Below are 17,483 nucleotides of genomic sequence, written 5' to 3' on the forward strand. Positions count from 1 at the left end.
TAGCAAATGGCTGGAAAATTTTAAACCAGTTCAAATTGGCCAAATTGTCATTTTCCTATACCATTACACACTCTTCAGCAAAGGCAGAATAAAGAGATCTTCGAAAAATTTAAAGTCAAAATCTCAAATTTGTATTTTAAAGTGGTAAAGAAACTGAATTTCTTCTGCTGAAAAAGTATTACTATATTTTAAATAACACACTGGAGTTTCTTAGGAAAAAATATAATCTCTCTTGAAGAATGAAGTCATCAAGGAATTTTATGTCCTGTCCTTTGGTATTGACAATTACAGTTAAGACAGCAAGCTCTGAACCTCATCAGAAATCTTTTCCATTCTGTCTTGAATTATATGTAATTGTTTACATACGTATCTCTTTCCACTAGAGTGGATATTTTTTGAGGCTAGTGATGCCTTCTGTCGTATTTGTATTCCCCTAAACAAGTGTCTTGCTTAGTTTGCATTCTTTGTTCACGAGGTTATGAATTTGATTCGTTTCATTAGAAGCTAATCCTTTCTTTAGCTGGGTGTGGCTCAGCGGCTGAGCGATGACCCAGGATCCAGGTAATCGGGGTTCAATTCCGGGTCAGGGCACATGCCCGGATTGCAGGGATCCCCAGTCGGGGGAGTGCAGGAGGCAGCCGATCCATGACTCTCTCATCATGGATGTTTCTCTCTCTCTCCTTTCCTCTCTATGAAATGAATAAAAACATTAAAAAAAAAAAAAAAATACTCTTGTAGTCCCAAAGCTACTTCATTTTTATCTGAGTTGTCTGGCAAGAATATTAAGTGCTGTTAAATTGAAATAAACCATTCAAGTTTTGAAAGACTATTTTAATCAACAAGATAATAAATCATTGCTAAGATGAACATAAGAAAATTTAAGACATAAGAATTCCTTACCTGTTGTACAAATTTCTGATCAATGTATCGCTTTGCAATGCTAGGCTGGAAATCAGGGCTCTCCAAAAATCTTAAGAAGAATTCATACACCAACTATGAGAGAAAGTCAAAAGTTAAGATGATGCCTGTAATATTACCCTAAGTTAATGTCACACCAAAAACACACCTCCCTTACCAACAAGTAGGGAAATTTCATATTTCATTAAAAAAGTAACAACTTGTATCAGTTTTTTAAAAACTAAATATACACAATTTGGTCTCTTAAACTGGTAAATTTTGAGAACTGTTTGTTGTTTTACATCACTCAAATGTTAAATTACAGGAGCTAGAAAATAAAGAGGGTGCCTAGTAAATAATTAAGAAGACTATTTTGCAGTCCATATTCACTGGGAAAATGTCCTTTCTCCAGTGGACCACTGAACTACCTCAATTTAATCTCCAGAGTTTGTTAAATACAGAATCAAAAAACCTCCATCCATACAAGAATAAAATGGATTGTAAGGGGCAGGGTATCAATAACAATAAAAAAAGAAAAACTTCAAGTCTTAATTTAAAACTACAGTGGAGGAAAAGAATTAAACTGAAATTAGCATACCTTATCCACACTTGGGAAATAACGAGCCAAATTATATAAACACGGGGCTCAGGAAGGAATGTCTGTGCACCACAGTGAATACACTAGATGTCATAGCAGGCCTTCTACTTAAAAAGTGCCAGGATCTTGAAAGAAATAGCAAATGTTCACTGGCTGCCACAAATCAGAAAAATATTACTGAGCTCATCTTGCCTCCTTTACACCCTCTCTATCAAGGAGAAGGGCAAATACACTAAGGTTTTTTTATTGTAATCTAACGGCTATAAAAGGCAGGAAGGCAGGAGTATAGCCCAAAATGTGCCTTAATTTGTTAGCTATTAATACCCTAAAAGTAAAAAGGATTAGATACCAAAGTAAAAATAGTCATTCAGTAAAAACGTGTAGGCCACATATAGAAGGGAGAGGGGAAAAAAAGACAAGACTGCTGCAATAAATTCAGAGACCTCACAACATACAAAAACACTACCAGACTTGGGCCGTCATTCGCCCACAGGGTAACACATTTTTAGTACTACAAATTCATTAATATTCCAAGGCTGTGTCAACGGTTTTGGGATCTGAGTAAATACTGTTTGTTTGATGCATCTTTGCCCAACTATGCAAAAGGAGTGGTGCCTAGCTAGTCTAATTATCATCTAGCTTTTAATGTTCAGTATGAGTTAAGAGTACAAGATATAAGTTAATATCAATTAAATTTTTATTTATAAATTTCTGGTTAAACAACTATTACATAATTCACTTTGGGGTATACACATGTAAAAAAAGATATACAGAACTAATCAGAGTCCTGAAGAGTTAGTACAGGCTCACAGACTGCTACATAGTTTCACTGGCACAACTTGCTCAGGGCCCATTTTCATGTTTAATACTGGGATACTGTGGTATAATAAAAACATATATTTGATTTTAATTCCTGGTTACTGGCACAAAACTCCTAAAACCCCTGGAATTTCCAGAGTGATAAGGGTGAGACAAGTATCTTCTGTTATTCACAATAAGCCCCTTTCAGCCACGCTGAGTTGACGCTAATGAGGTGACTCTGGGAGGGTGAAGACTGGTTGTCCCAGAACTAATCCTATGATTAGTGTTGGGACTGTCAGCCTCAACCCCCATCCTCCAGGGAGAGGACAGGAGCTGGAGATACGAGATCAGTTGCCAATGGCCCATGGTTTAATTAATCATGCTTACCTAAGGAAACCACCATAAAGGGTTTGGAGAATTTCGGGACTGGTGAACACATTGAGGTGCTGGGAGGGGTGGTACAAGAAAGCTCCAAGCCCTTTCTCTATACTTTCACCCTGTGCATCTCCTCCATTTGGCCGTTCCTGAGTTGTATCTTTTATAATAAACAGCAAGTAAAGTGTTTCTCTGAGATGTGAGTCATTATAGCAAATTAATGAATCCGAGGTGTGGCCCAGACTCCTGACTGCTATCTGAAGTGGGGGTAACAGCAAGTAAAGTGTTTCTCTGAGATGTGAGTCATTATAGCAAATTAATGAATCCGAGGTGTGGCCCAGACTCCTGACTGCTATCTGAAGTGGGGGGCAGTTTGGTGGGACAGAGCCTCTACTTAACCTGTGGAGTCTGTGCTAACTCTGGGTAGTTATGAGTAAGTGTCTGCAGAGAACTGGAAAATTTCTCGGTGTAGAAAATCCACAGATGGTGTCAGAAGTGTGGGCAAAGAAACACTTTTCCTTTAGTTATGTATCATGTGAATAGATACAGGCACTGTACAGCTCCAAAAAGCTCATTCACTTGTTAGAGAGGTAAGACAAAACTAAAAACATATAAAATGGTATATAGACAAAAATCATACAGCACAGACTATGACTGCAGGAGCCATTTAAAAGAGGCCTGTAACACTGTGGAATAAGGTCAGTAAGGAAAAGTCTGAAGGAGGACATGCACCTTGAGTCCTGCATTCGGTAAGGCTTTGGCAAATGAGCCAAGAAGAAAGAGGAGGGCTTTTATAGAAATGGAGGCCATGTCTTGAGAAGGTGTGTAAGGTATGAGTTGCTGGCTATGGAATCAGAGACTCACAATCTTTATGCAGATCCCAGTTCAGCAGAAGTTAAGATGTGTGGTAAGGTGCAACCAGGTTAAACATGGGCCAAGTACGGCATGTGCAGCCTGTATGCTCTACCTCTTAAGCTCTGAATCAGAAATAGAGGATTTAAGGCTTAATAGGCATATACTTCAGCAGACTTACATGGTGTCAAGCTCTAGATCAAAATGAATCCTCTAAATCACATATTCTGTTGAAACCTGTGCCTATCAGACACCACATACTATTTCTTACATAGTTTTCATCGGCATCATTTACCTGACAATGAGCATTAAGTGACCAGTCAAGATTAGCAGCAATTATGCAGCCAACTCAGCACCACTGAAGAGATGACGACAAAAGGTCATCTAAATACACAGAGTAATCCCAAACAGAAATAGAAGAAACACTAGTGATCTACAGATCTAAAAATCTTCAATATGGCACAATTACAACTATGCTTCTATAAATTGCACCCTGACCCCACTGTCACTCCCTACACCCTGTCCTGCATTACTTTTTTCCTGTATTTATCACACCCTGACATAGTATTATCTATTTTATTATTATTTAATCAGGGATTCTGCTTATTAGTTCAATACTTGACCCTCAATATTTACAAAAATGCCTGGAACACAATAAATGCTCAATAAATATTTAGTGAATGAATGAAAATCATAGTTGTTGAGAAACTACTTCTGTAGTTATTGAAATTTTTCAATGTTCTTCTGTATGAATAAATAAATTGTTCCTAGAATCTAAGAAACAGTGCTGCAAAGGATACTTCCAGCAGTGGATTCACTTCTCTAATAAAATAGCTAACTTCATATGTGTTCAATGTATGGCTGGTCTTCCTACTTCTGTAAACCAAAAAAAGAATAAAAAACCCTAAAAGATAAAAGATAACTTAAAAGTGCAGGGACATAGTGTGGAGAAGGGGGGGCGGGTGGAGGGGATCAATGAGGGGAAGAGAACGTCTGTAATACTTTAAACAATAAAGATAAATTTAAAAAGTTTAGGGAATGGAGGATAATCTTATAATTCTACTCAGTATGACCATGTCTTTCCCAAGGTAGTTAAAATATAAAAAAATTTTGGTTTTCACAAATAAAAGACTCTAGAACATATAATAGAAACTAGTACAGATGATTAAAGTATCTGAAAATAAGACCTATACAAAAAGCTAAAGGAACTGGAAATGTATGGCCCAGACAGGCAAAGACTGAGAAGCAACTTCAATGATCTTCAAGTACACAAAACTCTCTTCAGGGAGTACAGTGACTGAATGTTTTCCAACCTCTATTAAGAGGAAACTAATTTAGCCCGGCCAGGCATGGCTCAGCGGTTGAGCGTCGACCTAGGATCCAGGCAGATGGGGTTTGATTCCCAGTCAGGGCACATGCCCGGGTTGTAGGTTCGATCAATGACTCATCATTGATGTTTCTATCTCTCTCTCTCCCCCTCTCCTTTCCTCTCTCTGAAATCAATAAAGATATATTAAAAAAAAAAAAAAAAAGAGGAAACTAATTTAAATGGATTTTAAAAATTGATTTAATATATGAAAAAATTCATATAATAATATATGCTGAACTTAATGAGATATTTTATATTAAGTGCCTAAAACAAAATCTTAGTTCTCTAAGAATCTGGTTTTTATTCTCTGTAACCTTTTAAAAACAGTACAGATTCTGTATGAACTTTGAATAGTTTAAACATGATCAGCCTACGGTGGTGGGCACACACAGTGCAATATATAGATCTTTTAACACAGAAATTCACACCTGAAACTTATATGATCCTATTAACCAGTGTCACCCCAATAAAAGTTAAAAATAAATGAAAAAAACCTTTTCACCTGCTTTTTATCCACATATATTAAAAAGATAATACTAGTCCAGCTGGCGTGGCTCAGCGGTTGAGCATCGACCTAGGATCCAGGAGATCGGGGTTTGATTCCCGGTCAGGGCACATACCCGGGTTGCGGGCTGCAGCCGATCAGTGCTCTCTCATCACTGATGTTTCTATCTCTCTCTCTCCCTCTCCTTTCCTTTCTCTGAAGTCAATAAAGATACATTAAAAAAAAAAAAAAAAGATAATACTAAATAGTCGTAATTTAAAAAAAGGTCAAAGTAATAAAAATTTCTCAACCTCATAAAGGATAAAAGATGTTCCTTTTCTATTTCTCCACATTAATGTTAGTGCATTAGGCTATGATTTCTATAATTTTTTAATTCTTAGAACAGGCAAAAATCTTAAATACAGTATATCTGGCCAAAAACTACTTGAATGTGAAGGTGTACATTGTAAAATATGTCTCCAGTTTAAATTTCTGATTATACAGATCATAAAGAAGAGCTCCAGTCACTAACATACAGATTATTACTAAAAAGGTCTATGTTCTAGTCAGTGTCCTTTATAATTACATCTTAATTATCTGTGCCACTTAAGAAAATAATTGATAAAAAAGAATGAAAATACTGCACCATCTGCCTGTATTCCAGGCTAATAACGGCAGGCAGCCAAGCCTTCCTAATTATCTAAAAGGTATACAGAAAATTATGTTTTTTATTGATTTTAGAGAGGCAGGGAGAGAGAGACATTGATAAGCTGCCTTCTGTATATTACCTACTGAGATTTGAGTAGAGGTCTGTCACCAGATTCATTTCCATTTCACCATGCTTTATAATGATAATTCTCTTAATTGTTAGAATTTATACATATAAACTTTTGTTCCATTTAACTAAGGCACATCTGTACATGTATAATTATACCTTTAGAAGCTCATTTATTAGGTCTAAAAAAGAAAGTTATGACTAGTTGAATTATTTGGAAGATCTAATTTATTGTTATGATGAAGCTCAAAAGGTATGAATTAAACCTCATGTAAGAATTTGTATGTATCTACTTTAGGGCCACAGACTATACCTAGGAGAGAGTAAGTTTTAATAAGAGCAAGGACTTTTGGTGTTGAGTTGTAAACTTGATTCTGCCACTTACTATTTGTTGGGCAGAATTCTTAATCTCTTTTAGCTTTATCTAAGCTTATCTATAAAATGTAAACAATACTTACTTTATAGTGCTACTACTGTAAGGATTAAAGGAGATAATGTATGTAAAGTCGTTGCCACTATCTCTGGAACGTGGTAAGTGCTCAATAAATGGTAGCTATTGTTATTACTGTTAATATAATTCATTAAACATGATCGGTAGTCTTACAAATAAATGCCATTGGTCATATATAGGCCAATACATTAAATTCTCTAGAAAAACACTTCTTTGTGCTTGCCTACAAATTTTAGGTCATTAATATCATCTTAAAAATATAAAAGTCATATTTGAAGCATTAGGCAACAGTCCTTTGAACACGGTGACTTTTACTTTTTCTCTCAAAACCTTGCTTATTTTAAAAATAAGAAAATACCTAAACTGAAAGTTTCATTTGAGTACTCTCAGAGCATTTTAACTAGATATTTGAAGAAACAAAAATAAAATCCAAGGTATATAGTAAAAAAACTCAATGATCATCAAGACTAGATATATACGAACATGTGCAAAAGAAACACTAAACACATGTGAGTATATTTACAGCTATAACTGAATCTTTAGAACAGTTTTCATAGAAGAGCATAAGTGGTATAAAATGAACTACCTGATCCAATCTAAAGAGCTCTAGTTACTCAAGTATCAAGTGAGATAGTGCCAATCTGATACTATTGAGCAAAGCCTAGATGTTATTAATATTAAAATAACATATTTGAGGGGATGTTTGAATAAAGCAGTTACAGCTAGATAAAATTAGTTTTGGTCCTGCCCATACAAGAGATTTTTATTACCAATTTTCCAATGATTCTGAGGAGTGAGTTGTCTCTCAATGGCATTTAGAACAAGAAGACTACCTTTCCTTAATCTCAACTAAAAATATGTGCTCTAGAGATGGACTTCTGGAATGGCAGAGTGAAGATCTTGGTGAAAATGCTGCCTCCCCCTCCCCGTGCCAAGAAACCAGTGAAGAACAATTTGGGCTAGAAGAACGAATAAGTGAATGTGAAGATAGGTCAAGAGAAATTATCTAGATTGAGGTACAAGAAGAAAAAAGAATGAATAAAAATGAAGAGCTTCAGAGACCTGTAAGACACCAACAATAATACCAAAATACAGATACTGGGAGGGTCTCATAAAGAAAGGAAAAAGCGGCAGAAAAAATATTTGATGAGATAATGGCTACAAAAAACTCAGATTTGATGAAAATTATTACTTTACACAATGAACTCTTAATTGGAGCTCAATGAACTATCAGTAGAATAAAGTCAAAGAGATTCACATCTAGACACATCATGATCAATTGAGAAGTCAAAGACACAGAGAAAATGATCAAAGTAGCAAGAGAAAAATAACTTACCACATACAAGAGATCCTAAATAAGATTAACAACTGACTTGTCACCACAAAACCATGGATGCCAGAAGACCAGTAGGATGACATCTTCAAAGTGTTTAAGGAAAAAGGCTGTTAGCCAAGAATTCTATATTCAGCTAAACTTTTCTTCAAAAAATGAAGGGCAATTTAAGACATTTCCAGAAAACAAACACTGAGAACATTAATCACTAACAGACATACCCTACAAGAAATACTAAAGAGAATCCTTCAGGCTGAAATGAAAGGACACTACATATAACTCAAATCCACAGGAAGAAATAAACTACATAGGTAAATATAACAAACAGTATACATGTATTTTTATTTATAACTTTTATTATGTTTTATAAGACAACCACATAAAGTAATAATTTAAAAAGTGTATTGGTGGGCATATAATGTAATAAGAACTAATTCATATGACAATAATACAACGAAGGAATGGGGTGGGAATGGAGGTATACTGGATCAAAGTTTTGAATATTACTGAATTTTAAGTTAGTATTCAACCAAACTAGATTGTTTTAAGATGCTAATTGCAATCCCCAGGGTAACTACTAAGAAAATAAATAAAAAACTATAAAGAAACATGAGAATTAAAATAAAATGATACCCTAGAATAAATACCTATTTATTTATTTTTTGTTTTGTTTTTGTGTGTTTTTTTAAAATATATCTTTTATTGATTTCAGAGAGAGGAGAGGGAGAGAGAGAGAGAGAGAGAGAAACATCAATGATGAGAAAGTCATTGATCGAGCCTGCAACCCGGGCATGTGCCCTGACCAGGAATCGAACCCCGATCGCCTAGATCCTAGGTCGATGCTCAACCGCAGAGCCACACCCAGCGGGGCTAAATACCTATTTAATATAAAAGGCAGTAATGGAAGAGTAAAGGAACAAACAGGATGTAAGACGTATAGGAAACGACAAAATGGAAGATGCAAATCCTTCCTTATCAGTAATTACATTGCATGTAAATGGATTAAACATTCTAGTCAAAAGAAAGATATTGTCAAAACTGATTTAATAAAAAACCATAATCCTAACCCATGCTATTTACAAGAAACACAATTTAGAGTCAAAGAAACAAACAGATTAAAAGAATGGAAAAGATATATCCTGCGAACAGTAACCAAAGTAGAACTGAATGGCCATACTAATATCTGACAAAATAAACAAAGAAACTCTTACTAAAGGTATAATGATAAAAGCTATCCATAAGGAAGATATAACAACTATAAACATATGTAGCTAACAATAGGGCCCCAGAAATACATGAAGCAAAAACTAATAAGAATTGAAGAGAGAAATAGACAAGTTAATAATAATAGAGACTTCAATATCTCACTTTCAATAATGGATAGAAGTAAACAGAAGATCAACAGGGAAATAGAAGACTTGAATAACATTTCTACCTAACATTTCTACAGAACTCTCCATCCAACAGTAACAGAATATACATTCTTCTGAAGCATAGATGAAACATTCTTCAGGACAGACTGTATGCTCTGCTCTGCCATAAAACAAGCCTCAATAAATTCAAAAGGACTGAAAACATTCAAAGTATATTTATTATCCAACCATATGGAATAAAATTAGAAATCAGTAACATAAATGTGGGAGTCACAACTCTGTAGAAATTAAACATACCCCAAAATAACTAATGAGTCAAAAAAGAAGTCACAAGGGAAATAAAAAATATTTTGAGATGAATGAGAATGAAAACACAACATATCGCCCAATCAGCGCGGCTCAGTGGTTGAGCATCTTTGACCTATGATCTAGGAGATCAAGGTTCGATTCCTGTCAGGGCACATGCCCGGTTGCGGGCTCAATCCCCAGAGGGGGGTATATAGGAGGCAGCCAATCAATGACTCGCTCATTATTGATGTTTCTCTCTCCTCTCCCTTCCTCTCTCTGAAATCAATAAAGACATACTTAAAAAAACAAAAAACATATCAAAACTATGGACCACAGATATTAAAACAAAAACCTGTACATGAATATTCTTAACAGCTCTAATCACAATAGCCAAAAGGTAGAAACCACCCTAATGTCCATCAACTGATTAATGGATAAACAAATGGAATATTATTCAGTCATTAAAAGGAATGTATTGATACATGCTACAACACTGATAAACCTTTAAAATATTATGCTGAGAGGACCCAGACACAAAAGTTTATATATTATATGATTCTACTTATATTAAATACCCAGAACAGGCAAATCCACAGAGAAAGCAGATTAGTAGTTATCAGGGGCTGCAGAAGGATACGTAGTGGTGGTGGAATAGAATGTGACTGCTAATGACAAGGGAGGTTCCATTTGGGATGATGAAAAAGTTCTGGAACTAGATAGCAGTGAGGGTTGCAGAGCATTGTGAATGTACTTAATGCCACTGAATAGTACACTTTAAAACAGTTTAAATGGTAAATGTTAAGTGCATTTTATCACAATAAAAAAAGTGAAAAGCAGTATTTTGGGAAAAGAAAAAAATAAAGTTAAAAAACTTAGACACTCAGATCTGAGAGCAAGCCATGATTTCAGCAGAATATCATAAATATAAAAACAGTCAATAATGATGTTCCATACTTGTATGTGAGGCCAAGAGGCCTCAAGTGTGGGCTCATCCTCCTCTGGATCAAAATCTGGATTATCACTTGGAGGAAGAGTACGGAAGATGTTAGCACTGATCTGTAAAGAAAAATAAATTTAGATTTATGTTCTTTGTTGTATAATTGAATTCAACAATGCAAAATGAACTATTTTAAAGATAACTTTAAGAAAAAAGTTAAATTGTGGCTATAAGCTTAGTTCAAAACCTATAAACCTCTTCAAGATATGAAGGCAGGCATTTGTTTTTCTCTTTTCTCTATCCCGTAACTGACTTCTTCAGATGCCAAGCTACTGAAGATTACAGATTACCTGTGGATTCCTCTTCCTTAAATTATAAGTTGTTCTTGCCGAGTTTTGCTTTTAAAAAAGTTGGGAAGGGGAGGGATATTTGGGGGAAAAGCATAAAGTTCTTAACTCGACCTATCCCTAACCTGATTCTTTTCACCTTTCTACAACTCCCCCCTTATTCTAACCCAGCCATTTACTTATAAACCAAAAAGTTTAGTAAAATATTTCCATTCATTCATATATATGTGTGTGTACATACACATACACACACACACACCCACCCACCCACCCACCCCCCCCATACACTAAGGAAGAGGAAGGTGGCAGGATGTCTTCACTACTATTACAGATATAGTTTTTAATACCTCATGATGATTTAACTTATTGTATTTCATCTATTCTGAGCCTTTTAAAAAAATTATCTCGGAAATCAGGATGTACTTTGAGAGTTTTCATTTTAGATCAATGAAATACAGTATTTGTAATTTCATCTTTCACACTGTCTGTCTCAGTAGCAAGGTAAACTACATAAATCCTTTCTCTCTAGCGAAGGATCGATGGGGGCTCCAACTCACAATTCTTTGGAGAATGATGAACAAACTAATAGACCAAATGGTTTAGTCAACATTTAAGGTCATACTACTGAGGGATTGGTCATTTGAGATAAACGATTTGGGGAACAGAGGATGAAACAAGGGGTATTTATTTGGTGGTATAAGCAAATTTCCAACTTTTCTTAAGAAGTGGCATCTATGGTAGGTGAAATAACTGCTAACAGTCAATTACTATAACCATAGACTTAGAAAGTAATAAGGTACTATTTGATCTGCTGGAAAATGAACTGTATATAATAATAATAATAAGTACACCAAAGAGCTTCCAAGGACTATACAGGTGAGCTTACTTCACTCTTATCTAGAAATTAAGTATCCAGAAGTTGAAAAAGAAACACGTTTTACTTGGGAAAAGAAATTAAATCCCAAAATTTATTAGTATATAGCAATTACAGAATAATTTGACTCAAATATTTGAGTACTTTCAATACCTAAGTAAATCAACAACTTCGTAGAGATAAAGTATCTTTCCTGGGACTTTCAAAATTCCTGAATACAAGCCACTTGAAATCAGTGGAAATATTGGTGGGAATATTGTTTTTCTCCCTAAACATTTTTTAAATGATAAACACAAAATAAGAAGCCTATCAATATTTACTATTTATATTCTCAAACTGTCACTTACCTTTTATTGTCTTTGGGAGTTTAGAAAGCCAATCTCATTTTGATTAATGTTCTCTCTACAGCAATTCTTTAAAAAATGTTAAGGCTGCCCGGCTGGGTGTGGCTCAGCGGTTGAGCATTGACCTAGGATCCAGGCGATCAGGGTTCGATTCCCGGTCAGGGCACATGCCCAGGTTGTGGGCTTGATCCCCAGTTGGGGGTTTGCAGGAGACAGCCAATTAATGACTCTCTCATCATTGATGTTTCTCTCTCTCTCTCTCCCTCTCCTTTCCTCTCTCTGAATCAATAAAGATATATTTTTAAAAATAAATAAATAAATAAAAATAAAAAATGTTAAGGCTTTTATTCACTTTAAAAAAATGCACCAAAATGTCCTACGTCCTTTTGGTCTTCTAGTAACAATGTGATAAAGAAAACCAACTAGTATATTAGGGTGAAATTTAACTTTCCTACACATTTTGCTTTTCCCCCAGAACATGTATTAGGAAAGGGGAAGGAAATGAAGGCAACTATATGTTATAGTTGCTATAACCTTCTATACTCTGGAAGCATTTAAGCTTAAATTATGTACTCAGTGACTCTCTAATTATTCCAACTGATTTTTTTTGTATTTTGTTAGTATGCATACAGAAATCACACATTCTAAACAAATGTCCACTGTCCTAAGCAATCTTACTTCAATAAAGTTTGCAGTATTTTTCACATCAGATATTTCAAATTTATATTATTTAACTTCTTAAAGGTCCTGAGTTTTGATTAAAATTCAAGTGTTACAGAATCTACAAATATGGTATTAAAAATGTCCTAAATAAGAATTTTTTAGACCTGACTCCCTTACCCACCACTGAAATGAGAGCCCCATAGTATTCCATTGATCTTCTCTTCCCCCTTTAGACTTTCTCTCTTGGTGACTATTTGGCCCCACGACAATTATCTATCAATCTGTATAATCTTGAGCCTACATCTTTCTCCTAAGCTCTAGATCTGCACTACCCAATATGGTAGCCACCAGATTTGTGGCTACTGAATTCCCCAACTACTATAAGCAATATCAGCATCACTGGAATGAATGGATAATCTTGCAAATGGACTATTTGAAAAAACACTTTTTTGAGTACATTAATTATTGTACATTTAAATAAGTCTCAATTCATAATTACACCTCAGATCTTACTTGAATTTATATACATCTGAGGAACATAAATCTAGAGGCTTACCATTTTTACTATATCAGAATACGCTGATTCAACAATTACACCACGATTAGTTGAAACATACTCAACCAGTTCATTCAGTGTTGCTCTTTTAATTTCTTTGCTCTTCAAGTCTGAAACAGAGTCCATGAAATCAAACAGTATACAACACTGTTGCAACTTCTGACAGAAGAGCTCTTGTTGTTCATTTGAAGTGGCATCTATAAATAAAAATAAAGAAAAACTTAGAAATAATCTACTCAGGAGATACCTTTATATGCTTATTAACTTTGTAGAAGCTACTTACATACATAAAACTTCTCTCAAAAACCTAGTGAGAAATTTACCCATCTAATCCCATCATTCATGCCAGAAACTGGGATATATACTGGACTCTTCCTCCTTGCTCATTACCCACAATCATTAAATGCTATTGATTCTGCATCTTTTACATATCTGGAATCTATCCTTTCCTTGTCATTTGCACTGCCATTTTAATGACTCTCATCTAGGTTACAGAAATGATATCCTAACTGCATCTCTTGCCTGGTGCCATAACCACCACAACTACTAATTTATCCTCTCAGCTACCTCAAAAGCTAAGAGTTTGCTAAACTGAGAATCAATGTGATCATACTCAGTACTTTTCAAATATCCTCCAAAACTTACAGAATGAAGCTCAAACTTCTGAGGCTTGTATACAAAATGCAGACGTCTACTGTCATCTCGACACTTACCAGCATGCAACTTCACTTCAGTTAAACCATCATCCTGGCAATTTCACACTTTTTCCTCTGTCTGAAACGTGCTTTTCCCAAATTCCCACCCTGGCAACTTTCTCCATTTATTACGTTTCAGAATAAGCATATTCCCTTCTCAGAAGCTGTCTCTATGCACTGAAGCTAAATTGGTTGGTTAATCTACTTTTACCCAAGTGTACCATAGGTGAATATCTTTATTTTAGTATTTATTATGCTTTATGGCAATTATATTTTACATGTGTGAGACTCCTTGAAAATATGAGGTCCCTAAAGACAGGAAACAAGTGTTATCTCTATCTCTCCCTCTCCCTCCCCAACCTCTCTATACTATGCTAGATCTTGCATCTAGCATAGTATCTATCTTGCATCTAGCATAGTATCTGGCACAAAATAGGCATTCCGTAAATGTTTACTGTTTTACCTTCTACTTATTACAAAAACATGGGCACCGTATATTGACTTTATTGTTAACAAACGTATTAAGTCCTTTTGTTTCCAACATTCAAAAATAAGAAAACTTGAACTCCAAACTTTCAAATCTGTAAACAAGGACTTTCAATTAATTTAAATTTATTGAACTACTGAGATTACACTTTTTAAAATCATATATTTCAATAATACTGATATTTATTTTAGCTCATGATATACAAAAGTATTCTTTCATTCAAAATCAGTACCTATTTTATATAAGATACAGGTAGGAATCTTCATAAAAATGATAACTTAACCAAGGGTGCCTATGCTTTTTTATGTTTTTATTGATTTTAGAGAAGAAGGGAGAGGGAGAAAAACAGAAACATCAATGAGAGAGAAACATCGATTGGCTGCCTCCTACTGTCCCCATGCAACCTGGGCATATTGCTCTAACCAGGAATGGAACCGGTGATCTTTTGGTACAAAGGAGGACACCCAACCCACTCAGCCACACTGGCTAGGGCAGGTGCCTATGCTTCTTAAATTCTTGGGGGACAGAAGCTAGTGAAATTACTGTGCAACTATATTCAAATTGCTGTCCCTATAAAGCCGATTCAGAGCTCTGGCTGGTGTGGCTCCCTCGGTTGGAGTGTTGTCCTGTACACCAAAAGGTCAAGGGTTTGACTCCCAGTCAGGGCACACACCTGGGTTGCGGGTTTGGTCCCTGGTTGGGGTGCAGAAGGCACCTGATGGATGTTTCTCTCTAACACTGATGTTTCTCTCTCTCTCCTTCCTCCCTCCCTCTCTTCTCTCCACATATAAGTGAAGGTGTCCTTGGGTGAGGATTTAAAAAAAAAGCTGATTTAGATAAAGTACTGCTAAAATGTAGTAGGTCAGATATCCTAAACCCGTCTTGATTGGTTTTACTCAATGATAATCAAAACCATTTTTACAATAAAACGAATGAGGATATTATAAAGAATGACAAAATGCACATGACTTCTGAAATAAAAATATAAAGATTCTTAAAATTTTTTATTTGCTGCAGCCCATTTGTGGCTCTGCCAGGTATGTCCCTGTGGTAGTTCCACACTTACAAAGACCTTGTATAACGCGCTCTGTTCCAGATTCAACAGTGACCCTTTGCTACATGAAGGCTGAGGTCTACAATCCCCATACTGGCATCAGAGTCCAAGTAATATTAACAGAGTACATGAAATTTTTGATGATCATTTTAATAAAGTTTTTGATTTAGGATCACCTTTAATGAAACTGTTCTGAAGTGGGAACATTTTAATGTATCCTTTAAAAAAAAAGACCATTAAATTTGCAGTGATTTTTAATAGCAAGTAATACGTTAAACAGTTATCTTTACCCTGGAATTATACCTCATTCTTTAAGGGGTGAGAATGAAGCACCACCTGGCATACATACTGCATATAACCTTACCAGTCATATATTTACCATCCTTGTTCATCCCAAAATGATTCTTAGTCATTTAAGCTATAAACTGCTCATTCTCTGAGAAGTCAGCTGTATTCCAAAAGGCCTTTTTTTAAAATTCTCTAAGGCAGCGATTTTCAACCAGTGTGCCATAAGAATTTTATTTAAAACATGCAATACCTGACTAGTTAGTCAGGGACACTGACCTCTTTTCCTTTAGACTGTCAAATAAAAAAAATGACAACAGCCAACACAACAATAGCAGTCCAGTGTGAATGTATCAAAACTATTATTTTTTTGTCAGATCAGCAAAAAATGTATTTTTTGGTATACTGCAGAATTATAGTAATTAGTTTGTGTGTGCCATGAGATGAAAAAGGTTGAAAATTGCTGCTCTAGGTGTTTTCCCCTTAAAGTTAAAATGGTGATATGGATTCAATTTCAATTAATAAATGATGTCCACTTAATACCGGTATTTAGTTGATTTCATTTTCATGAGTAGATGTCTGCTTAATACTAGTTTTAAAAATTAGAAGATGGACACCTCTGCTTTCTGTAAGGTTCTGAATTGGGCTACGCTTATTAGATTGGATGTGCAATATACACTAGAGAAGGGGTGATTATGTGAGCAGTAAGACTCACTCTGTACAGGAAATCCCCATGGTTCTCTTCCATTATAAATATCTTTACTTATAATAATATCTATATCCTTATTATATAGCTTTATATTATATCTTTATTATAACAAATACATATCTTTAAATATAATTAAATTTCATTATAATGATGGTTTGGGGAAACAGGTGCCGTACCTTTAGAAGTTAACTCAGGCCTAACAGGTTTTAAATATTTTTTAGCTAATTTTCCTTATATTAAAAGCATTATAAACTTATACAATATCCCATTTCAGTATGTGCTCACCTGACATAGCCAGTCCTATTCTCTTTCCTCCCCCTACCACCTCCTCCATGTGAAATCACTCCTCTTCCTGTTCCCCAAAGGCCAGTATGCCTTTGTTCAAACTCTTTTCCCTACCTGAAATACCTTACCAGATTTCCTCCCGTGTTTCCAAATCCTATTCACTCTTTAAAAATAAACATAAATCTCGTATTCTCCACAAAACTTCCCTCATGTAGATCAGGATACAGTGATCCCTCCTCTCTTCTCTGAACATCTATAGCACTCACACTCTCAATCATACAGCTGAGTACATTCCTATCTTTAGGCTTGTATTTAACAAATATTTCTTTTATCACCCCCCTCCCAAAAGACGCAGGTTCCTCAAAGGCTAGGACCATTTACTGAGTAGGGTTTCCTTTTCATTTCTTTTACATCTAGCATAGGACATATAAGGAGTTGACAAAACACATTCGATGCTTAAGCTCTAGATTTAAAGAATAAAAGTTACACACTGAGAAAGTCTACAGAACAATGAAAAAAGTTCATAATTGGTGCTGGGTATTGAAATGGCATAGGCAGTGGATCCTGTCTATGCTTAAGAGTTATAATGCACTGGCCAGTGTGGCTCAGTTGGTTGTGTCCCATGCTCCAAAAGGTCACTGGTTTGATTCC

At 35.3% G+C, this 17,483-nt stretch overlaps 2 protein-coding genes across 2 annotated transcripts in view; both read right to left on the reverse strand.

The window, feature by feature from the left end:
* PPP2R5A (protein phosphatase 2 regulatory subunit B'alpha) overlaps positions 1-17,483 on the reverse strand; it is a 63,646-nt gene that overhangs the window by 19,237 nt on the left and 26,926 nt on the right. Inside the window, exons 2-4 of the mRNA XM_016219214.2 lie at positions 13,318-13,514; positions 10,551-10,652; positions 901-993 (exon numbers count right to left, since the gene is read on the reverse strand). Of these exons, the coding sequence (XP_016074700.1) occupies positions 901-993; positions 10,551-10,652; positions 13,318-13,514 (392 nt within the window). The remainder of the gene's footprint in view (positions 1-900; positions 994-10,550; positions 10,653-13,317; positions 13,515-17,483) is intronic.
* DTL (denticleless E3 ubiquitin protein ligase adapter) overlaps positions 13,498-17,483 on the reverse strand; it is a 190,518-nt gene continuing 186,532 nt past the window's right edge. The window contains exon 16 of the mRNA XM_087827873.1: positions 13,498-13,514. The gene's annotated coding sequence lies outside the window, so the exon portion shown is untranslated. The remainder of the gene's footprint in view (positions 13,515-17,483) is intronic.

Source organism: Miniopterus natalensis, chromosome 19 (genome assembly GCF_054644295.1).
Source record: "Miniopterus natalensis isolate mMinNat1 chromosome 19, mMinNat1.hap1, whole genome shotgun sequence".
Taxonomy (NCBI): Eukaryota; Metazoa; Chordata; class Mammalia; order Chiroptera; family Miniopteridae; genus Miniopterus; species Miniopterus natalensis.